The 25,150-nt window shown below is 45.8% G+C and overlaps 1 protein-coding gene across 4 annotated transcripts in view; it reads left to right on the top strand.

Annotated features, from left to right (window-relative positions):
* Positions 1–24,610, top strand: part of CSAD (cysteine sulfinic acid decarboxylase) — a 38,752-nt gene extending 14,142 nt beyond the window's left edge. For 3 of the 4 annotated variants that reach the window (XM_082422306.1, XM_082422307.1, XM_082422309.1), the window contains exons 2-15: positions 597–733; positions 1,017–1,143; positions 1,223–1,313; positions 1,635–1,741; positions 2,195–2,310; positions 2,781–2,860; positions 3,173–3,227; positions 7,606–7,722; positions 7,805–7,869; positions 8,155–8,236; positions 8,658–8,857; positions 9,013–9,064; positions 9,225–9,314; positions 10,848–24,610. In XM_082422306.1, the coding sequence (XP_082278432.1) occupies positions 608–733; positions 1,017–1,143; positions 1,223–1,313; positions 1,635–1,741; positions 2,195–2,310; positions 2,781–2,860; positions 3,173–3,227; positions 7,606–7,722; positions 7,805–7,869; positions 8,155–8,236; positions 8,658–8,857; positions 9,013–9,064; positions 9,225–9,314; positions 10,848–11,021 (1,482 nt within the window). In that variant the 5' untranslated portion in view covers positions 597–607 and the 3' untranslated portion in view covers positions 11,022–24,610. Of the gene's footprint in view, positions 1–67; positions 353–596; positions 734–1,016; positions 1,144–1,222; positions 1,314–1,634; positions 1,742–2,194; positions 2,311–2,780; positions 2,861–3,172; positions 3,228–7,605; positions 7,723–7,804; positions 7,870–8,154; positions 8,237–8,657; positions 8,858–9,012; positions 9,065–9,224; positions 9,315–10,847 lie in introns of those variants that run through there. The other variant, XM_082422308.1, reaches the window with a different exon arrangement.
* Positions 24,611–25,150: the final 540 nt, after the last annotated feature.

Below are 25,150 nucleotides of genomic sequence, written 5' to 3' on the forward strand. Positions count from 1 at the left end.
GAAATCAGGACAGTTCTCAGAAGACTCTGGGGGCTGGGATGCAAAGAGATTGGCCTCTGAGGCCTGCCTAAACCATTTCTCTGCTCCTCTCCAGCCTAAGTGAAGGTGGCATGTGTTTTTGCCTTACATCTCATCTCCCCCCTTCTTCATGTCAGCTAATGGTCATTCAGGAAACTTCTCTCAACCTGCTGGCCCTATCCCAAATCTTTTGGGCAAGGGTCATGAGAATGATGTCATGGTCATGTGACTGCTGCGTATACCTTGCTCCCTCTGCTGCCCTAGTCCTAACACTCTAAAAAGCCAATTGTGTCCCCTGCTTCCAGCTCACCTGGACAAAGACCTGAGCAGAAAGGTAAGCTTCTCACCTTTGCCTTTGGTGAGCAGTGGCCACTGGATTCTACCTGCTCAGCACTAACTGCCTTTTCCTTTCCCACCTGTTTCTGCTGGCTCTCTCCCTGGACACTCTCACTTGCCCTTATCTGTACAGTGAAGGCTGGGGCTAGGCCTTAGGCCCATTACGGAGTTGAAGTTCTTGCTGGTTAGGTCCAGGTGGGGTCCACAGGCTGAGTAGGGAATAACTCCTGCTCTGCTCACAGATTTTCTCCTGATGGCTGACTCTAAACCACTCCTCTCCCTTGATGGGGACGCCGTGGCTGCAGAAGCCTTGCTCCAGGATGTGTTTGGGATTGTGGTGGATGAGGTCATTCGGAAAGGGACCAGTGCCTCCGAGAAGGTGGGTCTTTTCTCCCTCCTCCTCCTGCCCATCAAACCTGGCTGAGAACTTTCCTCCTCTGTCCAGGCTTCTCCCCAGAATTCATCACTCTCACTGTGTGCCTCAGGGATTACATACTGGGCCAGACTGTGTTTATTTACCCTTGTTCATGTGTTGCTTGGAAAATATTCCTAACTTGCTGTAAGTGCAGCTTGGTGGTGTCTTCTGTCTGCTGAGATGTGGTTTGGGCAGCCAGTCAGTGGGGTGCCTCAGTGCCCCCAGAATCTCCCGCTTCTCCTCCTAGGTCTGCGAGTGGAAGGAGCCGGAGGAGCTGAAGCAGCTTCTGGATTTGGAGCTGCGGAATGAGGGGGAGTCACAGGAGCAGATCCTGGAGCGCTGCCGGGCTGTGATCCGCTACAGTGTGAAGACCTGTGGGTCCTGGGTCCTGCGGGGAGGCGTGTCTAGAATTCGTACCCAGCTCCACTCTGAGCCCCCGTCCCCCTTCTCCAGGTCACCCTCGTTTCTTCAACCAGCTCTTCTCAGGGTTGGATCCTCATGCCCTGGCCGGGCGCATTGTCACTGAGAGCCTCAACACCAGCCAGTGAGCCATCCCAGGGCACCCTTCCACCACCCCGAAAGGATTTGGGTTTGCGGGAGACACACTCTGTGGGTGGGAGAGGAGAATGGTGCTTGCCCCCCTGTCTTTTCTGGGAATCTCTGCTGGCAGAGTCTTTCCCCTCGTACCCTTTGGGCTTCCTTTCCCAAGCTTTCCCATGTCTCCTGGCTCCAGTTTTTTCTCACCTTTTCCTCCCTGGTTCTTTTTCACCAACTCAGTCCTCTCTTTGGACCCTCCTCTCACTCACTTTCTCCACCTCCTCTCTCCCTGTCTCTTTCCCATTCTCATCATTCCGTCTCCTGGCAGGTACACATATGAGATCGCCCCCGTGTTTGTCCTTATGGAAGAAGAGGTGCTGAAGAAACTCCGGGCCCTGGTGGGCTGGAGCTCTGGGGACGGCGTCTTCTGCCCTGGTATGTAAACAGGAGGGCGGCCTTTCTTTGGCCTTTTCAAGGGTTCCTCCTTCCCCACTGTTCTCTTGCTCTAAGCTGGCAGGGAGGGGTGATTCTTCTTTGTTTCTTCTCCAGCTGGACTCCGGCCAAACCAGAGAGAAGCTGCCCAGTCCCCTGTATCCTCGTGTTTGCCAGATAATACATGGGATCAGTGCCTGCTGTCCTGGCGGGGGGTGGGGTGGGGTGGTGGATCCTGGGATCAGCCCAGGATAAGGAGGGGGAGTCAGGGGATCTGCAGGTCCCGCTGTTCTGGGTTACCAGCGTGCCATTTGTCGAGCCCTCGGAACTCGTGGCCTGGTAGCCAATCACTCGTGCTTCTTTGATCAGTTCTTCTGGGTGGAGAGGTCAAGAGAGCCAAGCTCCAGTTTTGACCCACTGCCCCTCCCTCTTGCCACCACCCCTTCCCTGTGACAGGTGGCTCCATCTCCAACATGTATGCTGTGAACCTGGCCCGCTATCAGCGCTACCCGGATTGCAAACAGAGGGGCCTCCGGGCACTGCCGCCCCTGGCCCTTTTCACATCAAAGGAGGTGGGAAGAGGCACAGGCCTACCCTGGGCTCCCCGATTCTAATCTCCAGCCAGCTGAGTCCGAGACCTGTCAGGTCCTCTGCCTGCTCAGACCCATCTCTTTGGAGACCAGCCTGCCCCCAGGCGGATGTGCTTCCTTCCAACCAAGGGGGCTGTGTAAACGCTCCCCGTTCACCTTGCCTCCTGTGTGGGGGTAGCAGAGGGGCATCCAGTGCAGTGTACACAGTCCACACCCTTTCTGCTAAGAGTATGGGCCACGGACCAGCAGCATCAGTATCACCTGGGAGCTTGTTAGACATGCAGAATCTCGGGCCCCAGCCCAGACCTACTGAATATGAATCTGCATTTTAACCAGACACACTGGTGATTTGTAGGCCCATGAGTGTTTCAGAAGCCCTGGTCTACAGGGTCTCATCTGTTTGACCAGTCTCTCTCCTCCCCACCCTCCCTGCCCTCTGCCTTCCTCCACAGTGTCATTACTCCGTCAAGAAAGGAGCTGCTTTTCTGGGACTTGGCACCGACAGTGTCCGAATGGTCAAGGCAGATGAGAGGTGAAGGTCCTTCCGTCTGCGTGTCTCAGACCCAGCCTGGCACAGTGTGCCTTCTCATTGCCAGAGGCTCTGGCCTCTGGCGCACACCCCGGTGGACTTCTCTCCTGCTCTGTTCCCGCCGAATTGCCTCTGCTGTCTACCAGTGCCTGCTAGAGTCTCTGCCCTGTCCCCTGAGATCTGTTTACCCCTCTTAGGGAAAAATCAACACTGTGGCCTCTGCATTGCTAACCGCACATTACCCTGCTCTCGACAGTTCTGCTGCCCAGCCTAGAGAACCTATTACTCCCCTACCCACTAAGTTTTCTTTTCCAGAGGGAAAATGATCCCTGAGGATCTGGAGAGGCAGATCGGTCTGGCCGAGGCTGAGGTGAGTGAGTGAGGGGTGATGAGGCAGTGGAACAGGACCCTTCTGTTCCTTTCTTGGAGGGTTCTTTGGCCTGTCCCTACTCAAGGCTCCCCTCATCCCTCTCCTTGATCTCTGTGCCCATTTCCCTGGTGGGTTGAAGTGATCCCTGGGGAGCAAGGACACTGTAGTCCTGCTGAGACCTATGGGCAGGATCGGATCCCAGGGCAGGGGCAGGACTGATTCACTGAGTGGAGTCCCAAGGGGCACCGCAGGGAGGATGTTGGGGACCTGAGGTGTAGCACAGAAGGTTTCTGTGAGCTGGCAGGGTCTGTGCAGGGAGAAGTTCAGGAAGATGTGCGGGCCAGTGGTGAGCAATGCAGACTTGGAGCAATGGGAGATGTGGAGGCCCCTGCATGCCCCTCCGCGCTGGTGGACATGGGAGCTGCTGCAGCCGTCTTGGAGGGCGTTTCAGCACTATCTATACCATTTTTATTTACTTATTTATTTGTTTATTTACAAATATTTATTTATTTATTTGGCTGCTCCGGGTCTTAGCTGTGGCATGCGGAATCTTTTAGTTGCGGCATGTGAACTCTTTTTTTTTTTTTGAATAAATTTATTTATTTATTTTTGGCTGCATTGGGTCTTCGTTGCTGCGCGCGGGCTTTTCTCTAGTTGCGTCAAGAGGGGGCTACTTTTCTTTGAGGTGTGTGGGCTTCTCATTGTGGTGGCTTCTCTTGTTGTGGAGTACAGGCTCTAGGCGCGCGGTCTTCAGTAGTTGTGGCACGGGGTTCCCCCTTGCGGGCTCTAGAGTGCAGGCTCAGTAGTTGTGGCGCATGGGCTTAGTTGCTCCGCGGCATGTGGAATCTTCCCGGACCAGGGCTCGAACCCATTCCCCCGCATTGGCGGGTGGATTCTTTTTTTTTTTTTTTTTTTTTTTTTTTTTTTTTTTTTTTAAAGACCTAACTTTTTTTTTTTTTTTAATTTATTTATTTATGGCTGTGTTGGGTCTTCGTTTCTGTGCGAGGGCTTTCTCTAGTTGTGGCGAGCGTGGGCCACTCTTCATCGCGGTGCGCGGGCCTCTCACTATCGCGGCCTCTCTTGTTGCGGAGCACAGGCTCCAGACGCGCAGGCTCAGTAATTGTGGCTCACGGGCCCAGTTGCTCCGCGGCATGTGGGATCTTCCCAGACCAGGGCTCGAACCCGTGTCCCCTGCATTGGCAGGCAGATTCTCAACCACTGCGCCACCAGGGAAGCCCAGCGGGTGGATTCTTAACCACTGCGCCACCAGGGAGGTCCCATGTGAACTCTTAGTTGTGGCATGTGGGATCTAGTTCCCTGACCAAGGATCGAACCCGAGCCCCCTGCTTTGGGAGCACGGAGTCTTAGCCACTGGACCACCAGGGAAGTCCTATACCATTTTAAAATTTATCTATCCACTGACTCTGAGTTCTGCTGCTAGGATTAGTCTATAAATCATCATCACAAGTGCTTAGAATTGTGTGCACTGGAGCGAAGTGTAAAATTTAAAAAAAAATTTTAAATATCCATCAATAGATAAATTATGATGTATCTGTGTCAGTTTCTTCCTTTGTAAAATGAGCATAATATAGAACTTATGGGGTTGTTGTAAGGCTTAAATGAATTATGTGTAAAGCACTTAGAACAGTGAAGCAGTATATAAATATTAGCTGCCATTGTTGTTATTGTTATTATTGGAGTAGTATGTAACCATTTAAAAGAATAAGATGGGAATATATATGTTAACCTGAAAATACCTCAACTATGTATTTAAGTATAAATTTTAAGAATATGTATATATCTCCACATGCAAATGGTTGCAGCATCAGTTTTTGAGAAGACTGTTCTTTCCGCAATGAATTGTCTTGGCATCCTTGTTAAAATCCATTGAGTGTAAGTGTGAGGATTTATTTCTGGACTCTCGGTCTATTCCATTGATCTGCACGTCTATCCTATAGACCACGTTGTCTTAATATAGCTTTGTAGTAAATTTTGAAATCAGATGTGTGAGTCCTCCAACTTTGTTCTTTTTCAGGATGGTTTTGGCTTTCTGGGTCCCTTAAATTTCCATTTGAATTTTAGGATCAGCTTGTCAATTTCTGCAAAGAAGCCAACTGGAATTTTGATAGGGATATGTTCAATCTGTAGATCCATGAACATGGAATGCCTCCATTTATTTAGGTCTTCTTTGATTTCTTTCAATAGTGCTTTGTAGTTTTCGGAGTATATGTTTTGCACTTCTTTTGTTGAATTTATTCCTAAGTATTTTTTTTTTTTTCACACACACACACTGTATTTTATTTTTACAAGAGATAAATAGACTGACACCAAGCATTGTACATGGATGACCACAACAAAAGCAACAATGATTGCAATTACCAAACATGAAACACACTCATACTATGTCATAATATTCCTAAGTATTTTATTCTTTTTGATGTTCTTATAAATGAAATTGTTTTCTTAATTCCATTTTTGGATTGTTCACTGCTAATGTGTAGAAATACAACTGATTTTTGAATATTGATCTTGTACCCTGTGAACTTGCTGAACTCATTTATTAATTCTAATAGTATTTTTTTTTAAATTAATTTATTTATTTATGGCTGTGTCGGGTCTTTGTTTCTGTGCGAGGGCTCCCTCTAGTTGCGGCAAGCGGGGACCACTCTTCATCGCGGTGCACGGGCCCCTCACTATCGCGGCCTCTCTTGTTGTGGAGCACAGGCTCCAGACGCGCAGGCTCAGTAATTGTGGCTCACAGGCCCATTTGCTCCGCGGCATGTGGGATCTTCCCAGACCAGGGCTCGAACCCGCGTCTCCTGCATTGGCAGGCAGATTCTCAACCACTGCGCCACCAGTGAAGCCCTCTAATAGTATTTTTCACTGGATTCCTTAGGATTTACTCGGTATAATATAATGTTGTCTGTAAATACAGATAATTTTGCTTTTTTCCTTTCCAATCTGGATGGCTCTTATTTTTTTTAACCTAATTGCCCTGCTAGAACCTCAGCACAATGTTGAATAGAAATGAGGAGCGTGAACATCCTTGTCTTGTTCCTGATCTTAGGGGGAAGGCGTTCAGTCTTTTGCCATTGAGTATGATGTTAGCTGTGGGTTTTTTTTGTAGTTGCCCTTCATCAGGTTAAGGAAGTTCCCTTCAAATCCTAGTTTTTTGAGTGTTTATATCATGAAGGAGTGTTGGATTTTGTCAAATGTTTTTCTGTGTCTACTGAGATGATCAATAAACCACATTGAAATGTGGGTTTTTTCCTTTATTCTATTGATAAGATGTATTACATTAATTGATTTTTGGATGTTAAACCAAGCTTGCACTCTTGGGACAAATCCCACTTTGTCATGGTGTATAATTATTTTTATATGTTGCTGATTTTGTTTTGCTAGTGTTTTGTAGATTTTTATGTCTATATTTAGAAGAGATATATTCTGTAGTTTTCTTGTGATATTTTGTCTGGTTTTGGTATCAGGGTAATACTCACTTCATAGGATGAATTCAGAAGTGTTCCCTCCTCTTTTTTTTTTTTTGGAAGCTGATGAAGAGCTGGTATCAATTCTTTTCTTTTTTTTTTAAATTTATTTTTAATTTATTTATTTTTAGCTGTGTTGGGTCTTTGTTGCTGCATGCGGGCTTTCTCTAGTTGTGGCGAGCGGGGTCTACTCTTCGCTGCGGTGCGGGCTTCTCATTGCGGTGGCTTCTCTTCTTGCGGAGCACGGGCTCTAGGCATGCGGGCTTCAGTAGTTGTGGCACGTGGGCTCAGTAGTTGTAGCTCGCGGGCTCTAGAGCACAAGCTTAATAGTTGTGGCACACGGGCTTAGTTGCTCCGCGGCATGTGGGATCTTCCCGGACCAGGGCTTGAACCCATGTCCCCTGCATTGGCAGGTGGACTGTTAACCACTGCGCCACCAGGGAAGCCCTAGCTGGTATCAATTCTTTTTTAAATGTTTTGTACAACTCATCAGTGAAGCCATCTGGGCCTGTGCTTTTCTTTGTAGTAGTTTTTTGAATACTAATTCAATTTCTTCATCAACTTTTGTACTATTAGGATATTTAAAATAACATTTTGACCTTCCAGTAAGACATTCAACTTTTCTGAAAGAGTATGAACTTTGGAAATAGACCATCAGACAGACCTAGGTTTGAATTCCATCTCTGGAGTTTCAGCTTGGGGGCAGGTTTCTTAACTCCTCTGAATCTCAGTGTCCTCACTTGCAAATTAAAGGGGACAGTAACACGTTGTAAGGTTGCAAGGGCCCAGGTCAGGCATGTGAAGAGTTTATAGAGCTGGATCTCAGCACCAGGCTCTTGGTAGCTCTTGAGATGACTTCACAGCCTCTTTCTCCCTCTGCATTTTTGCCACAGGGTGCTGTGCCATTCCTGGTCAGTGCCACCTCTGGCACTACCGTGCTGGGGGCCTTTGACCCTCTGGAGGCAGTTGCAGACGTGTGCCAGCGTCATGGGCTGTGGCTGCACGTGGACGTGAGTGATACTCAGGCCTGAGGATGGGGTGGGCTGAACTGAGGCCAAGGCCAAGGCCCACATTGTTCCTTTTGCTCCACAGGCCGCCTGGGGTGGGAGCGTCCTGCTGTCACAGACACATAGACATCTCCTGAATGGGATCCAGAGGTGCATACAGCCCCCTACGCCCTGAATCTCACCCTTCAAATCCTTGATCCAGAGAGTAGTTTTGGACCAGGGAGCTCAGATGGGAGCAGGGGAAGGAGGCTGGTAGGAGGGAGATTGGAGAGATGGTTGATTGGGGCTGGGAGGTCAGACGTCAGACCTGGAAATTCTTCTGCTGGGCTGGGGTGAGACCGAAGCCCCTTTTACTGGAGATCTGGAAAGGTGGGGGCTCTGGTTGGGCAGCTTGAGGGGGAGCCAGCTGACCCTGCTTTGCTGTGTGCACCCCAGGGCTGACTCCGTGGCCTGGAATCCCCATAAGCTCCTCTCCGCAGGCCTGCAGTGCTCAGCTCTTCTTCTCCGGGACACCTCGGTGGGTCTGCCCCTCCCCAGCCCTGGTGCCACTTCCCACCCTGGACCTCTGTCTTCTTTTCTATCCCACCTGAGAGGAGCTCCTGGCCTTACCATGTTCTCCTTACCATGCCATCTGAAGCTGAATATCTGTGACCACCCTAATCCCCTGTAGTGGGCTCCCTCATTCCCCTGTCGTAATGCAAAGGAAAAAGTTCCCAGCTTAAGTTGTAATCGGAGGGATCCTGGGTCATTTGGGAAGAACTCTTGAGTGTTGGAAGAAAACCCAGAGAGAGGGTTTCAGTCAGCTGGCAGCCGTCCCATCAGTGCCGCCTGGTTCCAGGGAAAGAAGCATGTGGACTGAGCTAAGAAATGGCCCAGTGCAGCTCTGGAGGAAACCTCGGCGGGGAGGGTGGGTCTGACTGTCTCCTCACCCTCCACAGAACCTGCTCAAGCGCTGCCACGGGTCCCAGGCCAGCTACCTGTTCCAGCAGGACAAGTTCTACGATGTGGCTCTGGACACTGGAGACAAGGTGGTGCAGTGTGGCCGTCGCGTGGACTGTCTGAAGCTGTGGCTCATGTGGAAGGCACAGGGCGGGCAGGGGCTGGAGCGGCGTGTGGACCAGGCCTTTGCCCTTGCCCGGTAGGAGTGGGGGCGGTCCCGTTTCCCCTCCCCGGGCTCCAGCCCTGCACCCCTTTCCTGCTCTTAGTGTCTTTTGGCTCACTCTCTGGGTTGCTTTTGTTTCTGTATCTCTGCCTTTCCTCCTCCACCCATGATGTCTCACTCTGTGTTCACAGGTACCTGGTGGAGGAATTGAAGAAGCGGGAAGCTTTTGAGTTGGTCATGGAGGTACGACCGACCTTGTGCTCTTTTTCATCCCCCGCCCCCCCACCGTTCCCCTCTCACTGCCCCTCTTCCCCAGCAGAGTCCTGGTTGGGGAAGACGGGCAGTGAGAGGGGAACGGTCCCCCTTCCTCAGCTCACACCTTCCTCTTCCTCATTCCTCCCAGCCTGAATTTGTCAACGTGTGTTTCTGGTACGTGCCCCCCAGTCTGCAGGAGAAGAAGGGGAGTCCGGATTACGGTGAAAGGCTGGCTAAGGTAGGCAGTCTCCTCCCTGCTCTGGTTAACCCATTAGGGATCCGATGCAGCTGGTGTGTTTCTGCCCCCTGCTGGCTGTGAGTGGCATGGCAGTTCCCTTGGCTAGTCTCTTGCTCCCGAGGTGGGGACCATGAATGGGAAGATGACACCCACTTGTCCTCATTTCTGTGAGCCTGGGAATGGGAGATAAGGTATGTTTCTGGAAAGTAAGAAGAAGACGGAGAGGGGCATTACAAGAGAATTCACCAGTGTACAGTACATAGATCCATGGTGTGGGGCATTCTGCTGGGAGCTCAGGCTCAGGACAGAGATGTGAGGCAGAAAGATCTTGGAAGTTTTGCTCACTAATGCTGGGGACAGAACAACCCTGTCAGGCCAGGAGGTATGTCCTGGTCGCTAAGGATAGATCGGTACTAGGTGCTGCAGATGATATGAAAGGACGAGAATGTTCTTACCCTTAAGGAGTTATTTCAGAAAACAAGCGTTACCTATTTGAAACCAGTGTGTTCAAGGCAGTCTTGGAAATTACATATTAGATCAGGGGTCCCCAACCCCCGGGCCACGGACCAGTACCGGTCTATGGCCTGTCAGGAACCGGGCCGCACAGCCAGAGGTGAGCAATGGGCGAGCGAGTGAAGCTTCATCTGTATTTACAGCCTCTCCCCATCGCTCACATTACCACCTGAGCTCCGCCTCCTGTCAGATCAGCGGCGGCATTAGATTCTCATAGGAGTGCAAACCCAACCGTGAACTGTGCATGCGAGGGATCTAGGTTGCACGCTCCTTATGAGAATCTAGTGCCTGATGATCTGAGGTAGAGCTGAGGTGGTGATGCGAGGGCTGGAGAGCGGCTGCTAATACAGATTATCATTAGCAGAGAGGTTTGACTGTGCAGAGACCATAATAAATCAATGCTTGCAGACTCATATCAAAACCCTATCAGTGAATGGCAAGTGAAAACAAGCTCAGGGCTCCCACTGATTCTGCATTATGGTGAGTTGTATAATTATTTCATTATATATTACAATGTAATGATAATAGAAATAAAGTGCACAATAAATGTAATGCCCTTGAATCATCCCAAACCACCCCCCTCCACCGGTCCGTGGAAAAATTGTCTTCCACGAAACCGGTCCCTGGTGCCAAAAGGTTTGGGGACCACTGTATTAGATCACAGGGTACAGATCAAAAATGTTATAGGAATTCAGAGCGGGGAGAAGAAGGTGTCGAGGATGATGAAGGCTTGAAGTTAGACTGAAAAAGCAGTGTTGAGATTCAGTGAAAAGTCAGGTTTTAGCAGAAAATGGCCCATGTGGTAACGTGGAGAATGGTGAGATGTGAAAGAATGCAGGAGGTAGAGAAGGTCCAGTGGGCTGGATATGGTGGCAAGGGTAAACTGGGGTCACGTCAGGATCCGAGCCGTGAGTTGCTGTCTCTGGAAGGTGTCTGGGTGGAGGGAGGTGCAAATCGGGGCGCCCACCCCCTCACCTGACCCCAGGCTGCAGCTGGAAGGTCGCTCCACTCCTCCCACAGGTGGCCCCAGTCCTCAAGGAGCGCATGGTGAGGAAGGGCTCCATGATGATTGGCTACCAGCCCCACGGTACCCGGGGCAACTTCTTCCGCATGGTCGTGGCCAACCCTGTGCTGACGCGGGCAGATATGGACTTCCTGCTGAATGAACTGGAACGTCTGGGCCAGGACCTCTGAGCCGCTCCTTCTCACTGCTGGCCTGGACCCCTCCCCCAACCCTTACCGTCTCCCTGTATCCCCTCCCCGTGTTCTCAAGAACAACCTCTCCAGGAAACAAAGCCGTCTTAATTTTTATGTGCTTTGACCCACTAACTCTCCTTTAAGTATTTGATATTAAGAGAATGTTTAAATAAATGATAGTATATCCATATGATGGAATATTACTCTGCCATTAAAATTATGTTTACAAAGAGGATTTTTATAGATAAGAGAAAAATAATTTTAATATAATGTTGAAAAAGCTGGATATAAGACTTTATATATGGTAATATCTGAGCTGCATTCAAAAATACATAGGAAAAGACTGATGAGAGGAAATATGCCAAAATGTTAATAGTTTTCTCTGGGATGGGATTATAGGCAATTTGAAAATTAACTTCTTTATACCTTTTGTGCTCCCCTTTTATGATATAAGGAGTATCTGTTGCTTTTTTTTTTATAAACTTATTTTTTTTGGCTGCATTGGGTCTTCGTTGCTGTGCGTGGGCTTTCTCTAGTTGCAGGGAGCGGGGGCCCCTCTTTGTCGCGGTGCTTGGGCTCCTCATTGTGGTGGCTTCTCTTGTTGTGGAGCATGGGCTCTAGGCGCGCGGGCTTCAGTAGTTGTGGCACACGGACTCAGTAGTTGTGGCTCGTGGGCTGTAGATCACAGGCTCAGTAATCGTGGCGCACGGGCTTAGTTGCTCCACGGCATGTGGGATATTCCCGGACCAGGGCTCGAACCCGTGTCCCCTGCATTGGCAGGCGGACTCTTAACCACTGCGCCACCAGGGAAGCCCCCCTCTATTACTTTTAAATAGGAAAATAATAAAGTTAAATTTTCAGCTGTATTATTTTGGTATATTGTGAAGTTTGTTATCTTTCAACAAAATATTGGAGAACGCAAATTTGCAAAAAAGTAAAGGTATAAGAGAGGCTAAAAATAGGAAAAAATTTTCCCAAAAATCTTGAGTGGGAGGGGAAAGACCAAAAGCGGAGTTACTCTAAAATTAATTGTACTTTGGGACTTCCCTGGTGGTGCAGTGGATAAGACTCCGTGCTCCCAATGCAGGGGGCCCAGGTTCGGTCCCAGGCCTGGGAACTAGATCCCACATGCGTGCTGCAACTAAGAGTTCACATGCCACGACTAAGGAGCCCACATTGCCACAACTACAGAGCTGGTGAGCCGCAACTACGGAGCCCGCCTGCCGCAACTGAGACCTGGTGCAGCCAAATAAATAAATTAATTAATTTTTTAAATAAAGTTAATTATACTTTAATGACACTGAAAACAAAATGGGCACTGGTTGTATCTTGAGACTAGAACCTTGTCCACTTATCACTCTTGAAAAATCTTCACACACACCAAAAAAGTAAGAATGTTCCCTCTGTAATTTAAACAACAGAAACCAACTTGAAAAAAAAAAAAGCCCAGCAACGGAACCAACCACTGTTATGTCTTCTGTTATTGCTACTGTCTTACATAAAAACATCCATTTAACACTTAAAATCCTGGCCTGATGTTGCTTCTCAGTCACTTTTTGGGAAAGAGGCATTTAGCTACACAAGTTATTTAGGACAAGTGGCAAGTCTACCAGAACTTTCTGTTATTTCCAATTCCTAAAAATACCATTTATGAAAACAATAACGTGGTCATGTAAAAGTCATCCAAAGTTATTTGAAGAAGCAAATACAGACCGTACAAACCATAGCAAAAGAACATCCAAATCTCAAACCCAATTCTCTTGACCATTTGGGGGAAAAAAGATTTTCTATTCATAAATTACTAATAATTTCCCTATAAACTTGTTATTCTTGCAATAAATGGTCTCTAATTTCTTCCAAATAATAAATTTGTTTTAAGAGTACTAATAATTTGAGCTCCAAGCCCTAATCTTAAAGAGTTCTATTTATCTGAAAAATGTCTTAAACATAGTAAAAGCAAACTAAAAAAGTCCTTATTTTTCAGCTCAAAGCAAAGCCAGAAAGCAAAACAAAAATGAAAATCTTCAAATTCCTTGAATCATCTCCATCTCTGAAGTATGTTTAAGAGAAGGCTAGAGGACTTCCCTGGTGGTGCAGTGGTTAAGAATCCGCCTGCCAATGCAGGAGACAAGGGTTCGATCCCTGGTCCGGGAAGATCCCACATGCCACAGAGCAGCTAAGCCCGTGCGCCACAACTACTGAGCCCACGCGCCACAACTACTGAATCCCACACACCTAGATCCCGTGCTCCACAAGAGAAGCCACCACAATGAGAAGCCCGTGCACCACAACGAAGAGTAGTCCCCACTTGCCGCAACTAGACAAAGTCTGTGCGCAGCAATGAAGACCCAACGCAGCCGAAACTAAATAAATAAATTAATTAAAAAAAAAGAGAAGGCTAGAAAGACAGGACATAAAATCAGTGAATCATCTATTTTTCTCCAGCTTTATGAAACGGATTCTTCTTTTCCTGCATTCCCAAAATTCAATCTTAAAATATCTGGATACAATATGGTAGTCTCTCTCTTCCTTCTTCTCTCCCATCAACATTTACTGAGCTCCTGCTGTGCGTAATTCCTTTTCTTGCCTTCCAAGAGCCCACCTAAGATTAAGCAATCATCCCTCAACTGAGGCCTGTCCCTGCTGTAGGCCCTTTGCACCTGCTGCCCCTTTGGCCTGGGTGTTCACCCATCTACATGATTCGCTCCCTCATTGCCTTTAGATTTTTGTTCAGATGTCACCGACTTATTGAAGCCTTCCTTGAATTGTTGATCTAAAATTACATTTTCACCCTCTGTTGTTAAATCTGCCTTGTTTTTCTCCATGGCATGTATAAGCATCTGGCATACACTATATTTTATTTATTTATTTATTTACTTACTTACTTACTTACTTAACTTACTTACTTACTTCCCCTACACCTGCCTCCCCTGGTCTCACTCAGCTAGAATGTAAGCTCTGGGAGCAGAGATTTTGTATCATTGCTTCCGAAAGTGGAGTCTGGTACTTACAAGGTGGGTAATGTTAAGTGAATGGTTAATGAGCTCCAGGTACTAGTTGACTTGCTCTCAGTCACACATCTTTTAAGTGGTGGGTCAAAGCCAAATTCAGACCATCTTCCTCTGGCTCTTAACCATGGGTCTAGTCTGCTTCTGTTGGCAGGTGTACATAATTCATAGTGTGTGGGTATCAGGGCCATTTTATTAACCGTATGCTGTGGATCTGTTGCTTGCGGGAAGAATGAAGGCATTCACAGGTTTGGTCACCCATCTTGCCCTTGGCCTGGAGAAATCGTATTACCATCAAACAGAAAACAAGGTCGTTGGGAACACCTGGGTGAATTACAATGTTTGAGTGGGTTTTTTCTTTTGTTTAAAGGGGTCAAAGTATTCAAGAGGCTAGCCTCCCCATGACTGGGGAAGGAAAATAGTGACTTCACAGGGTGGTAGGCCAAGGGCTGGGAAGCTAAAAGCTGGGTGGGGCACCTTGGATATGGCAAGGTTGGGGTAAGAGTCTTTTTAGGAGAGTGGATGGAAGGGTGCAAACTACAGTAAAGTCAGAATTTGGACACTTGGAACTGTTCTTATGCGCCCTAGGTCCTAAGCTGGCTATTTCTCCTCTTTATATACCTTTAAAAAATCTTTTTATTTTGAAATAATTTGAAACTTAGAGAAAAGTTGCAAGAACGTCTATATACTCTTTACCTGAATTTATCAATTTTCACATTTTGACAAATTTTCTTTATCATTATGTATGTACTATAACTTATTTTTTTCAGAACCGTTTGAGAGTTGGTTATAAACAATATGCCTCTTTATTTCTTAATACTCTAGTGCATATTTCCCAAGGACAAGAATATTATTTTAACCATGATATGATGATCGAATTCAGGAAATTTAACACTGACACCATACTTTCATCTAAAGTCCATATTCCAGGGACTTCCCTGTTGGTCCAGTGGTAATGAATCCGCCTTCCAATGCAAGGGACGCGGGTTCGATCCCTGGTCGGGGAACTAAGATCCCACATGCCGCAGGGCAGCCCGTGCACCACAACTACTGAGCTCCCACGCCTCAACGAGAGGGCCCGCATGCCACAAACTACAGAGCCCATGCCCTCTGGAGCCTGCACGCCACAACTAGAGAGAGAAAATCCACATACCACAACTAGAGAGAAGCCCGTGCCACAACAAAGAGCCCTCATGCTGCAACTAAGACTCGGCACAGCCTAAATAAATAAATAAATAGATAGATAGATAAAATAAAGTCTATATTCCAAAGTTGTTGATTGTCCCAACAATGCTCTTTATGGCATTTCCCCCTTCCAGTACAAGATCCCAGTCCAGGATCATGTTGTTTCCAGCCTTTCTGTATCATTAACATTGACATTTTAAAAGAATACAAGCCAGTTATATTATAGAATGTTCATCCGTTTGTTTTTTCCTGATGCTTCCTCACGACTGGATGCAGGTTAGCATTCTAAGCTGCAATATGACTTGTCACGTGTGTCCTTTTCAGAGAAGCACATCACGAGGGCCACGATGTCCATCTGCTCCTTACTGGTGATGTAACTTTGATCAAAGTCAAAAGTGGTCAAGGTGGTGTCTGGCTTCTGCAAGGCATGGTTACTATTGTGCCCTTTGCAGCTGATAATCTGTGAGGAGACATTTTGAGATTTTGCAGATATCCTGTTCCTCTTCATATTTTCCCCATCTAGACTTAGTATCCACTCACGATGCTTGCCAAACCAACTTTTATCATAATGATTGCCAAATGGTGGTTTTCTAACTCCAACATTCCCTACACTTTTATAGTTTGGCATTTGACTATAAAGAAGAGCCCTCCTTTCTCCTTATTCATTTAGTCATATATTTTTTTCAATATGGACCCTTCATTTTTGGCTGCAGTGGGTCTTCATTGGGGTGCGTGGGCTTCTCTAGTTGCGGCGCACGGGCATAGTTGCGGTATGTGGGATCTTAGTTCCCCAACCAGGGATCAAACCCAGGCCCCCTGCATTGGGAGCGCGGAGTCTTAACCACTGGACCACCAGGGAAGTCCCAGACCCTTGTTTTATTAAGTAACTTATAATCCATTTCTAACCTTACTTATTTTTAATGCTCAGATTGTCCCAGTTTTGACCATAGAGAGCTGCTTTAATCTGGCTCCCATGTCCTTTAAACATGACTTTTTGTTTTTTTTTTAAAACACTGCCTTTCCTCCTAGCACAGCAAAAATCTTGTCCCTTCTCTGCCCAGTCTTGCAATCAGCTAGGAGCCCTGATTCCTTTTAGTGGAGAACGGCATTTAGAAACCACAATCTAGGCACCAGGTATGTTCATTGGTACTGGATATATTCATGTACTTTATTTATTTATTTATTTATTTTTGGCTGCGTCGGGTCTTTGGTGCTGCACGTGGGCTTTTCTCTAGTTGCGGCGAGGGGGCCTACTCTTCGTTGCAGTGCACAAGCTTCTCATTGTGGTGGCTTCTCTTGTTGTGGAGCACAGGCTCTAAGAGTGCGGGCTTCAGTAGTTGTGGGACGTGGGCTCAGTAGTTGTGGCTCACGGGCTCTAGAGGGCAGGCTCAGTAGTTGTGGCGCACGGGCGTAGTTGCTCTGCGGCATGTGGGATCTTCCCAGACCAGGGATCGAACCCGTGTCCCCTGCATTGGCAGGTGGATCCTTAACCACTGTGCCACCAGGGAATTCCTTATTCACGTAATTTAAAAATTTAAACTTCACGTAATTTAAAAGTTTAAACTAACATCCTTTTGGATCTCCTAAGCCATCATAACTGTGCTAAGGGAAACAAAAAGCCAGAGTTCTAAAGGGGGAAATGCGGTTCCCCTGAGAGCTAGCACAGGGGCAGCAGAGAGAACGGGTTGATAAACTAGGATGGTAGGTGGGGGGTGAGGTACAGAGTTGGGATGCTTAGTTGATTCATCTCTTTTTTCAGAGAGTTTTTTTTAATGTTAAGTGGAGAACCTTGCAGATTGGGTACTGTATGAAGATGGCAATGCTCTTGCAGACCCTGGTTTAGCATTAGCATTCCAAGTTTCATAGAATTTTTGGTCTTGCAATTAAAAGGACAGAACAGGTACTCATCTGTACAACCTTGGCCTTTAGGTAGATTTTTTAAAGCCATATTTTACAAATAAGGCAGCTGAGGCTGGGCAAAGCTCAGGTTCTTGACAAGGTCACAAAAGTGTCTGTCTCTTAAGCAGAAGATGTATTTTATTCTAAAGAGGAATATCTGGGACTTCCCTGGTGGTCCAGTGGTTAAGAATATGCCTGCCAATGCAGGGGACACAGGTTCGAGCCCTGGTCCAGGAAGATCCCACATGCCACGGAGCAACTAAGCCTGTGCGCCACAACTAATGAGCCTGCGCTCTAGAGCCTGCGAGCCACAACTACTGAGCCCACGTGCCGCAACTACTGAAGCTCACGTGCCTAGAGTCCATGCTCCACAACAAGAGAAGCCACCGCAATGAGAAGCCCGCGCACCACAACGAAGACTAGCCCCCGCTCACCGCAACTAGAGAAAGCCCGTGTGCAGCAACGAAGACCCAACGCAGCCAAAAATAAATAAATTAAATAACTAAATCTTAAAAAAAAAAAAGAGGAATATCTTTTGTTTGTACAAGCCAGCATCTCTTTAATTTTATACCCCAAATGCAATAATTCTGTTCTTTCTTTTCTAGACTGATACTTTTTTGGCTCTTGAGATCCAGTTTCCACATGTTAGAGGAATCCAGTAGTCTGATGGCCTAGTTTTGAAAAATTCCTGAAGTTCATTTTTAGCAAATTCTCTGGTGCCAGCATAATGAGCTTGCACATTTCCTTAGTTTGTAGCATGGTATTTTTAGTTTTTTCTTATAATCACATACATTTTAAAGTTGGCTCAGAGGTTTAAATGTTTTTACTGTCAACTGGAGGTGTTGTGGTGCTGTTCCCTTCTGCTACATACTGTCACACATCAATGCTGAGAGAGTACCGTGTCCTGAATGGAACTTTGATTACAATGGAAGCTTTGATTACTACAAAGCTATAGTAATCAAGACAATGTGGTTTACAGGATACACATGCAGGTCAACGGAATAGATTGAGAATCCAGAAGTAAACGCTCACATTTCCACTTAATTGATTTTCAACAAGGATGCCAAGACAATTCATTAGAGGAAAGAATAGTCTTTTCAACAAATGATGCTGGGACAACTGGATAGCCTCATGCAAAGTCGAACCCCTTTGTCACATTATACACAAAAATTAACTCATAATTGATCATGGAACTAAATGTAAGAGCTAAAACTATAAAACTCTTGGAACAAAATAGAGGAGTAAATCTTTGTGAGGTTGGGTCAGGCAAAGCCTTCTTATGAATGACACCAAAGCACAAGCAACCAAAGAAAAAAATAGATAAATTGAATCTCATCAAAATTTAAAACTTTTGTGCTTTAAAGTTTGTGCATCAAGGAGGTGAAAGAAAACCTAAAGAATGGAAGAAGATATTTGCAAATCATATATCTGATAAGAGACATATCTAGAGTAGATGAAGAACTCTTGCAACTCAGTAATAAAAGACAAATAACCCAGTTAAAAAATGGGCAAGGGATCTGAATAGACATTTCTCCAGAGAAGATATATAAATGGCCAGTAAGCAACTGACAAAATGCTCAACATCATTAATTATCAGGGAAATGCAAATAAAAACCACAACAAGATACCACTTCATACCCAATAAGATGGCTATAATTAAAAAGAGAAATAGCAAGTGTTGGTGAGGGTATGGAGGAATTGGAACCTCATACACTTCTGGTGGGGTTGTAACCTGGTGCAGTCACTTTATTTTTTTTATTTTTTATTTTTTTATAATTTTTTTTTTTTTTTGGCTGCATTGGGTCTTCATTGCTGCACGTGGTCTTTCTCTAGCTGCGGCGAACGGGGGCTATTCTTCGTTGCGGTGTGTGGGCTTCTCATTGCGGTGGCTTCTCTTGTTGTGGAGCACAGGATCTAGGTGCATGGGCTTCAGTAGTTGCGGCACGTGGGCTCAGTAGTTGTGGCTCGCGGGCTCTAGAGCGCAGGCTCAGTAGTTGTGGCGCAGGGGCTTAGTTGCTCCGTGGCATGTGGGATCTTTCTGGAGCAGGGCTCGAACCCATGTCCCCTGCATTGGCAGGCGGATTCTCAACCACTGTGCCACCAGGGAAGCCCTGGTGCAGTCACTTTAGAAAACAGCTGCCCAAAGCTGGAGGGATTGGGGGAATGGGTACAAGATTTTTTGAGACAGTGATGAAAATGTACTGAAATTAATGAATTCTGGAGATGGTTGCACAAATCTGTGAATGTACTAAAACTATTAACTTGCACCCTTTTAATGTGGATACATTGAATGGTATGTGAATTATATTTGAATAAAGCTGATAAAGTAGCTCATATATATGTATATATGTATCTATACACATCTTTCCCTCTAAATCAGGAACAAGGCAAAGATGTCCACACTCACTCATTCTATTTAAAGTTGTACTAGAGGTTCTACCCAGGCAATAAGGCAAGAAAAATAAATAAAAGAAATAATGATTGAAAAGGAAAAAGTAAAATTGTCTTTATTTGCAGGTGATATAATCATCTGTTTAGAACATTCTGATGAAGCTACAAAAATGTTACTAGGACTAGTTTAGCAAGGTTATAAGACACAAGATATAAAATGCAGAAACCAGTTGTATTTCTATATACTAGCAACAAACTATTGGAAGTTGAAATTAAAAGACAATATCATTTACAATATCATCAGAAAATGAAATGTTTAGGGACAACTCTGACGAACGATGTGCAAATTCTATACACTGAAAACTAGAAACATTGCTAAGAGAAATTAAACGAGACTTAAATGGAGAGGTATACCATGCTTATGGATTGAAAGACACAATATTGCTGAGATGTCAGTTCTCCCCAAACTGATCTAGAAAGTCAATGTAATCTCAATCAAAATCCCAGTATGATTTTTGTAGAAATTAACAGTTGATTCTAAAATTCATGTGGAAACGCAAGTGATCTAGAATAGCCAAAACCAACTTTGAAAAAGAAAAAATAGGAAGACTTATACTACCTGATTTCAAGACTTAATAAAAAGCAGTAATCAAGACAGAGTGGGACTTCCCTGATGGCGCAGTGGTTAAGAATCCACCTGCCAATGCAGGGGACACGGGTTCGATCCCTGGTCCGGGAAGATCCCATATGCCTCGGAGCAACTAAGCCCATGTGCCACAACTACTGAGCGCGTGTGCCACAACTACTGAAGCCCCTGCGCCTAGAGCCTGTGCTCCGCAATAAGAGAAGCCACCGCAATGAGAAGCCCACGCACCGCAACCAGAGAAAGCCCACGTGCAGCAATGAAGACCCAATGCAGCCAAATATAAATAAATAAATAAATAAATTAATTAATTAAAAAAAATCCTTTCTCCTTCCCACTTCCTTTAAAAAAAAAAAACAGTGTGGTATTAGCATAATTATAGATAAATGGAACAGAAATGAGAGTCCATAAATAGGTCCATACATATATGATGAATTGGTTTTTAACCAAGTTGCAAAGGCAATTCAGTGGAGAAAGTACAGTCTTTTCAACAAATGGTGGTGGAACAACTGGCTATTTATATGCAAAGTTAAGTTAGATACCTCCTGCTTTTAAAATGGAGGAAACCTCATGGAATGATGGTGAACATGTAAATGGCTCTAAGTCTAGCTATTTTGGAGAACATCTGGCTGTTCTTAGTGAAATTAAATATGTCTTAAGAACAAGTTCCTAGGAAATCCCACAGAGAACCCCTGTCTCCTCAAGCCCATGCTAAATATCCACTATTAAATGTCCAAAAGACATATATAAAATGTGGTGCATGCATATGATGGAATGAACTATCAGCAGAAATTAACTAACTTTACCTGTAACACCGTTGTACATCTTTTAAAACGATGGATGAAATGGGATGAGAATTATGGCATAAATTACTTTATATAAATTAAAAAGGTGCAGTACAACACCGTATATTTCAAGAATATGTATAGGTTTGTCATGTATTAGAGCGGATACGTTTGGTGCAGAGGAAATGGCAGTAAGGGACGGGAACTGGAGTAAACAACCCCATGGGTGTGAGAAGCCAGCAAGAGGGAGCTCAGACAACTCTTTCCAGAAGTTTGGCTATGACAGAAAGCTGAGAAGTGAGACAGCTTGATGAGAATGTGGGGTGAAGAGATGATTGTAGTAGAGGAGCATATCTGGATGCCAATGGGAGAAATTTGATAGGGAAAAGGACAGGGTGGTGCCCAGAACTCATCAAACGGACTAAGTGTTTGAGATGGTGAGAGAGACTGGCCTTTGACGTGAAGGTGTTATGGAGCTCATAGACCACTGGGCCAGCGCAAATTAGGGGACCACAGAAGAGTGGAGTGGGTGTTATACGGGGGTTCCTGGACAGGCAGGGAAATTTGGAGAAAACAGAGGACCGAATCAAAGGGGTAAAGAGAGTGTGATTGAAGCAAGGGAGTGGGCACAGAGTTTGGGGACACAGGTGGGGCAGGGCAAGGAGACTCCAGACAGGAAGACGGGGTTCCTAGCCCTAGCCCGGGAGCAGAGCCCCACTGGGCAGGAGGGTGGCCAGAGAGCCCTCATTGCCTCCCACGTTCGTCCCCACTCCAGGCGCTTCCACCCTGAGTCCCCACTGACCCCAGGGGGTCGTGGAGGGAGTGCCGGGCAGCTCCGATGCTGCCCTCTGGGTACAAGAGTAAAACAAGGGTGCCGCCAGGGGAAAGGGGTCCTCCTTTGCACAGGCTCAGGACGCCTTTCCCCTGACACCTCTATTCCACTTCAGCCCAGCTTCAAGGCATCCTTACCTGGGCGCCCTTCTCAGACTGGGAGTCAGGGTCTTGAAGGGCCTGTGAGAGTTTTGGTGGAGGAGGGGGTCTGGATGGAGACCAGCTGTGTACAGGCCTCCGTATCATGAACAAATTGAAGAACCCAACATAAAATAAGGAGATAATATCTCCCTGCTATTGGATTAATTTCCTTACCGGAGAAAAAAAGGTAAAATTTTGAAGAAGATGAAGGAGGAGGGCTTGGTTTGGTGTATTCTAACGCAGTGGTTCTCAGAGCGTGGTTCCCGGATCAGCAGCAACAGCATTCTCTGGGAACTGGTTAGTAATTCTCAGGCCCTACCCCAGACCTCATGAATCAGAAACTCCTGGGGTGGGGTTCAACCATCCATATTCACAAGCCCTGGAGATGATTCTAATGCATGCTCAAATTTGAGAACCACTGTTCTAAGGGGATTTTTTACTTCCATCTCCAAACATGTGCTTCTTCTTAGCCATATTGCAGCTGGGACCAGTGGCATCAGGGTATAGAAGTGAAGGCTTGGACTTGGCATTAGTATGGGGAAGGCCTGGTGTGGAGACAGGTGAGGAGCTGCCTCATTCTCACCACACAGGAGCCTGGAGACCAGCTCTGGAGAGCCCCTGAGCAGAGGTCAGGACTGTAGGGATACTGGAAGAACATGACTCAGAGGGCCTTGGCCCTACAGGGATGAGGTCATTATAGCTGGTGTTCCTGCCTATGGGACAGCACAGGAACCACTGAAGAGGTATGTGACAACTTAAGAAAATATTAGGAGCAGCTAAAGAGATTCAAGTACTGTACCCCAAAAATACCTTCTGGAACCAAAAAAACATTATTTTCAACAACAACAAAAAATCAGCCTATTTACTGAAAGAAAGAAGTCTGGTCACTGGCAGGACTCAAATTAGTGGCTTGGAAGAAGAAGTGGAAAAATATTTCAAAGCACAGAGCAAATAATATGAAGAGATGGAAATAATGAGGAAAATATGAGATTTGGAGAAGAGACCCAGTAATCCTAACATTCAAATATTTCAGTTCCAAAAGAAAGAAAAGGCATAAATGGAGGAGAGGCTATACTTTAAAAATAGAATATTTTGCGGACCTGAAGAAAGTTCTGAGCTTGCAGACTGAAAGGGCATAGGAAGATACAAAAAGAGAAGACATACATCTAAGCATGGAACTCCTGAATCCCAAGATTAAAGAAAGATATTTTCAAGTGTCTAGAGAGAAAAAGCAAGTTATTTACAAAGCGAAAAGAATCAGATTGACACAGCACTTTTCATCTGCAACACTGGAAGTTAACAGTAGGAATACTGAGAGAAAAGGATGGCTACCCCGGAATCTCATACCCAGCTGAGGAAGCATTCACCTGTTAGCGCAAAAGAAAGATATATGGAGATATAAAGGATTCAGAGAGTATATCAATCCCATATCTCACCTGAGGAAACTACTCAAGAAAATTTTGGTTAGAGAACAGAGAAGTCAAGATAGAGGAAGATGAAAAGGAGAAAGAACAAGCAGTGAGCAACAAACCTGGCAAAATATTATACTGTTAAATGTTTATGGCGATTGGGCTTCCCTGGTGGCACAGCGGTTAAGAATCCGCCTGCCAATGCAGGGGACACGGGTTCGAGCCCTGCTCCAGGAAGATCCCACATGCCACGGAGCAACTAAGCCCGTGTGCCACAATTACTGAGCCTGTGCTCTAGAGCCTGCAAGCCACAACTACTGAAGCCCACGTGCCTAGAGCACGTGCTCCGCAACAAGAGAAGCCACTGCAATGAGAAGCCCGTGCACCGCAACGAAGAGTAGCCCCGCTCACCACAATGAGAGAAAGCCTGTGCGCAACAACGAAGACCCAATGCAGCCAAAAATAAATAAATAAAATAAAATTTAAAAAATTAAATGGGCAGAAGACTTAAATAGATTGTTCATAAAGGAAGATACACGAGCAGTCAATAAACGCATGGAAAAGTGTTCAATGCCATTGATTATCAGAGAAATGTAAATTATAATTACACTCCACTAGAATGACCAAAATAAAAATGGACTAGCAAAATCAAACATTGGTGAGAAGTCCTGTGCCCAACTAGAATTCTCATACACTGCTGGTGGCAATGTAAAACGATATAACCACATTGCAAAAAAGTTTTGCACCTTTTTATAAAGTCAAGCATGTGTCACCTCTTTGATCCAGCTATTCTGTTTCTTGGCATTTACTCAAAAGAAATGAAAAAATTTACCCACAAAATGATTTGTACGTGAATCTTCAGAGCAGCCTTATTCATAGCAACCCCAATTCAAATGTCCATCAACAGGTAAATGGATAAACAAATTGTGGTATATTCATAAATGGAATACTGCTGAGCAGGAAGAAAGTACAAACAATTGATACATCCAAAACATGGAATAATCTTAAGAACTATATTCAGCAAAGCAAGACTACATCCCTACAGGAGCACATACTGTAGAGCTCTATTCCTGTGAAGTTGTAGAAGAAGCAAAACTAATATATGAGGGTAGAAATCAGAAAGTAGTTGCCTTTGGCTGAGGAGTAGACTGGAAAGGGGCATGAGGGAACAGTATGTCCCCATAGAGTCAAGACACTTCTAACTTAAATGTCCTTTTTTTTTTTTTTAACATCTTTATTGGAGTATAATTGCTTTACAATGGTGTGTTAGTTTCTGCTTTATAACAAAGTGAATCAGCTATACATATACATATATCCCCATATCTCTTCCCTCTTGCGTCTCCCTCCCACCCTCCCTATCCCACCCCTCTAGGTGGTCACAAAGCACCTAAGTGTCCTTTTTTTTTTTTTTTGTCCGCAACCCGTGGCTTGCGGCATCTCAGTTTCCCTACTAGGGGCTGAACCTGGACCACAGCAGTGAAAGCGCTGAATCCTAACGGCTAGACCACCAGGGAACTGCCTAAATGTCCATTTTATAGCTGTGGAAGCTGAGGTTCACGAAGTTAAAAGATTTGGCTAAGGTCTGTACAGGAGGCTCCTCTCCTGGGTCCGCTGAAGGAAAGGAGGCCAGCCATGTGCCCTCTCAGGATGTGCTGGAGGTTGCCAGGAGCAGGATTCAAGGGTTGGGGAAATGTGATCTGAAGGAGTAGAGGTGGAAGAGGGGGTGAAGCTGAGTTTTGGGGAGATGGGGTGGCATAGAATAGGTAAAGGATGATGTCACCCAAGACCCTCAGCCCCTCCCATCACAAAGTCTTGCCTCTGCAGACTTTGCCTG

This window comes from Balaenoptera physalus (genome assembly GCF_965194825.1).
Source record: "Balaenoptera physalus genome assembly, chromosome: 13".
NCBI lineage: Eukaryota > Metazoa > Chordata > Mammalia > Artiodactyla > Balaenopteridae > Balaenoptera > Balaenoptera physalus.